This window comes from Salminus brasiliensis, chromosome 11, assembly GCF_030463535.1.
Source record: "Salminus brasiliensis chromosome 11, fSalBra1.hap2, whole genome shotgun sequence".
Lineage (NCBI taxonomy): Eukaryota > Metazoa > Chordata > Actinopteri > Characiformes > Bryconidae > Salminus > Salminus brasiliensis.
The window spans coordinates 412,767-417,766 of NC_132888.1; the positions used below are offsets into that span (position 1 = coordinate 412,767).

The 5,000-nt window shown below is 48.3% G+C and overlaps 1 protein-coding gene across 1 annotated transcript in view; it reads left to right on the forward strand.

Moving 5' to 3' along the window:
* fndc3ba (fibronectin type III domain containing 3Ba) overlaps positions 1-5,000 on the forward strand; it is a 97,556-nt gene that overhangs the window by 42,933 nt on the left and 49,623 nt on the right. Inside the window, 2 exon segments of the mRNA XM_072691224.1 lie at positions 2,433-2,509; positions 4,786-5,000. The exon segment at positions 4,786-5,000 is cut by the window's right edge and continues 17 nt beyond it. Of these exon segments, the coding sequence (XP_072547325.1) occupies positions 2,433-2,509; positions 4,786-5,000 (292 nt within the window).

The window sequence follows — 5,000 nt, forward strand, 5'->3', positions numbered from 1 at the left end:
AATAGGCTTATTCCACATGTAGCGTTTACTGTACACATACACAGCACCCCTGTTGTGCAACACACACACACACACACACACAGACCACACACTCCACCCACCGCCTTTCCAGTAAGCACTTCTCCTCCACCCCACCAAATAGCCTCTTTGATGTCAGTTGGAGTCGTTAGCAGAGCGATCGCTGCCAAATACTCGCCCCGTCTCCACCGAGCTCCTCACTCTTATTAACCAGGCTTAAAGCGATAGTTCAGTCACCGGACTCCAGCTGATCATTCCACACACACCTAGTGCTTAAACCAGAGCTATCAGGCTAATGCAGCTAACCGCTAATACAAGCTTATGCCCCACCAATTAGCACTGGAGCTATGAGGCTAATGTAGCTAACAAGCATGACAGGGATGAAGATTATTCACTAATCATTATTAGCTGCAGTGCTAATTGGTGGGTATAAGCTTCTATTACCTGTTAGCTACATTAGCCTTATAGCTCCAGCGCTAATTGGTGGGGCATAAGCTTGCATTGCTTGTTGGCGCTGAACGTGATTGGTTGTTTTGTTAGGTAAGCGAGGGGATTGGTGGACGTTTGTGGTGAGGTCAGCTCGGGAGCGTCTGTGTGCTCTGGACTGTGTTTCTGTTTCAGGTCAGTGTTTTGTCTCGGTTACTGAGGGAGGGAGGGCAGTGCTGACGCCAGCGTTCGGGCTGCGGTGGGTTTACTCAGGCCTCACTTCTGCTTCTCTCTGGAGTTCTGGATTGTTCTTCCAGGACATCGATCGTAGTGTGTTCCTGTGTGGAGGCCCTTATGCCTTTTGCAGCTACTGAAGTATGAACTGTAGAATTCATTACTGTCCGTCATGTGATTTACACTGTTTCTGTCTGGAGGCCGCCGATGACTTTAGCAGGCCAGAGAGAGGAAAACAGACCGCAGTGGAAAAAGCAGCAGAGCTGATCCATCATCCAGGAGAACCTCCTCACCAATACCACAGTCTGTCAGAATGAGCGTGTGGATCATATGGACATTATAGAGCGCCCCCCTACGCTTCCTGTAGTGTATTACAGTCTGTCAGAATGAGCGTGTGGATCATATGATCATTATAGAGCATTATAGAGCGCCCCCTATGCTTCCTGTAGTGTATTACAGTCTGTCAGAATGAGCGTGTGGATCATATGAACATTATAGAGCATTATAGAGCGCCCCCTACGCTTCCTGTAGCGTATTACAGTCTGTCAGAATGAGTGTGTGGATCATATGAACATTATAGAGCATTATAGAGCGCCCCCTACGCTTCCTGTAGTGTATTACAGTCTGTCAGAATGAGCGTGTGGATCATATGATCATTATAGAGCGCCCCCTACGCTTCCTGTAGTGTATTACAGTCTGTCAGAATGAGCGTGTGGATCATATGAACATTACAGAGCATTATAGAGCGCCCCCTACACTTCCTGTAGTGTATTACAGTCTGTCAGAATGAGCGTGTGGATCATATGAACATTACAGAGCGTTATAGAGTGCCCCCTACGCTTCCTGTAGTGTATTACAGTCTGTCAGAATGAGCGTGTGGATAATATGAACATTATAGAGCGTTATAGAGCGCCCCCTACGCTTCCTGTAGTGTATTACAGTCTGTCAGAATGAGCGTGTGGATCATATAAACATTATAGAGCATTATAGAGCGCCCCCTACGCTTCCTGTAGTGTATTACAGTCTGTCAGAATGAGCGTGTGGATCATATGAACATTATAGAGCGTTATAGAGCGCCCCCTACGCTTCCTGTAGTGTATTACAGTCTGTCAGAATGAGTGTGTGGATCATATGAACATTATAGAGCGCCCCCTAGCTTCCTGTAGTGTATGACAGTTGAAATATTATTTAGTGCTTTTTTTGTGTGTGTGTTTGTGTTTGTGTTTGTGTGTGTGTGTGTGTGTGTGTAAGATTGCTGATCATACTGCACACACTCTGTACTGCAGCTCGTCTGGCTCGTACTTCACCTCAGTCAAAAAAACATCTTAAAGGTTACCAGTTGTTTTTTTCATTGTTACAGAGGCCAGTTTGAGGTCGAGAGCGCGAGAGCGCGAGAGCGAGAGAGCGAGAGAGCGAGAGAGGTGTAAAAGTTAGCGAAATGCTAAGAGGTTCCTGAGTGTGTGAAGAGGGCGCAGTCAGAAAGCTGTTTGTCTGGGCAGGTAGAGATTGTTTATAACACTAGAATAAACACCAACTAATCAATAAGCATTACATCATGACTGGTGTGTGTGTTGCATGTGTTGCATTAGGCACCGTGGAGAATGTGTTACGAATAGCAAGTTGTTTAGAAGCTCTAGAAGATTCACTGTCCTTTGCATATCGGCCCCCTACAGGCCTTACAGAGGTACTGCATCAACAGTGACTGAACACAGACTGATAGACTCATACAAATATGGATTTTTGTTTACTCACAGGTCCTGCTGAGGTTCCTATGATGTCACCCAATGGCTCCATTCCTCCCATCCATGTTCCCCCAGGATACATCTCACAGGTCAGTGTGTTTCTGTGCTCCTGCAAACATATAGACCACAGACTGGACATCGTGACTCCATACTGATACAGTACCCACACACAGTCTTCAGAGCCTCTCACCTCTCCACAGCTTATGTTGAGGTCCCATCAGCCTGCTCTCTGCGCCCCCTAAAGAGAAAGTAAAAACAATGATTAAAAACTAAAGTATTGCATTGACGTAAGTATTTAGACACTCAGTACTTTACAAAGCCTCCAGTCTTCTTGGGTATGATGCCACAAGGTTTGAACACCCGGATTTGGGGATTTTCTGCCATTCTTCTCCGTGGAGTCTGCTGAGCTCTGTCGGGTCGGATGGGGATTTCGGGTCTCTCCAGAGATGTTTGATTGGGTTCGAGTCAGGGCTCTGGCTGCTTCACTGCAGGGATGTATGGGGAGGTGATGAGCAGTACCTGCTTTCCTCCAGACATGACGCTCAGAATTGAGGGTTCTTGGGTTCTTGGTTGCCTCTCTTTCCACGACCCTTCTCCTATGGTTACTCAGCTTGGTGGGACGGCTGCTGGTCCAGTTGAAGAATTCTAGAGGTCACTGTGCTCTTAGGTTCAGACTCCACAGACTCACACACTCACACACACTCACACACTCTCACACACACACACACACACACAGCTGGTATTAGTTGCTGTACAGGAACACTATTTCAGTTCCATGGAAGACCTTGGGATCCCCGCCAACAACACACACACACACACACACACTATATGTAGAGAGATCTTGGAATCAGAGTAAGAAGAGAGAGAGAGAGAGAGAGAGAGAGTTACTGAGTGGGTATATAGTGTTTCTGCAAAGTGTTGCACTACTGTTATAATAATAATAATAATAATAATAATATCAGTGATGTTTAAGAAGGATAAAGAGTAAGACAGACTGTCTGTTTAGAAAATGTCTGTCTGAGTGTGTTCAATTTAGTGTGTGTGTGTGTGTGTGTGTGTGTGAGAGAGAGAGAGAGCGAGAGAGAGAGAGAGCGCGAGTGAGGGAGTCATTTCAGTGCAGTTAGAGCTGTGCCAGCTTAGAGCGGGGGGGGGGGGGGGTTGTACTCCTGTAAACACAGCTGATTGGTCCAGATCTGTAATATTATTAAATATAGAGGAGGGGGTAATTCCTAGGTCCAAGCTCTTCTTAGCACAGGGAGGCCTTAAGACCACATGTGCCACAACTGCCATTTCACCTCCATCCTGCATCACCATCACCACTGATCAACACTGATCACCACTGATCACCATCACCACTGATCACCATCACCACTGATCACCATCACCACTGATCCCCACTGATCCCCACTGATCACCACTGATCCCCACTGATCACCATCACCACTGATCACCATCACCACTGATCACCACTGATCACCATCACCACTGATCACCATCACCACTGGTCACCACTGATCACCATCACCACTGGTCACCACTGATCCCCATCACCACTGATCACCATCACCACTGATCACCACTGATCACCACTGGTCACGACTGATCACCATCACCACTGGTCACGACTGATCACCATCACCACTGGTCACCACTGATCCCCATCACCACTGATCACCATCACCACTGATCCCCACTGATCACCATCACCACTGATCCCCACTGATCACCATCACCACTGGTCACCACTGATCCCCACTGATCCCCACTGATCACCATCACCACTGATCACCATCACCACTGATCACCATCACCACTGGTCACCACTGATCCCCATCACCACTGATCACCATCACCACTGATCACCATCACCACTGATCCCCACTGATCACCATCACCACTGATCACCACTGATCACCATCACCACTGATCACCACTGGTCACGACTGATCACCATCACCACTGGTCACCACTGATCACCATCACCACTGGTCACCACTGATCCCCATCACCACTGATCACCATCACCACTGATCCCCACTGATCACCATCACCACTGATCCCCACTGATCACCATCACCACTGGTCACCACTGATCACCATCACCATTGATCACCATCACCACTGATCCCCACTGATCACCATCACCACTGATCCCCACTGATCACCATCACCACTGGTCACCACTGATCACCATCACCATTGATCACCACTGATCACTGCCGTTCACCATTACCACTGATCACCATCACCTTTTCATTTCTGCTGTATTATGACTGTGGGCTGGTGGGTGGAGGCAGCAAAGCGCTGTAGTGGTGGGTGGGGTTTGTGGTGTAAATTGTATTCGGTGTTATTTGTGTCTCTGCAGGTGTTGGAGGATAATACTGGAGTGAGGAGAGTGGTAGTGACCCCACAGTCTCCAGAGTGTTACCCCCCCAGTTACTCCCCCGCTCTGTCCCCGACCCACCATTTACCCCCGTACATGACGCACCCTCACTTCATCCCCAACTCACACACCGCCTTCTACCCCCCGCTCAGCCCGGGGGACCTCAACCCCCACCAGTTCTACCAGCACCACCTCCC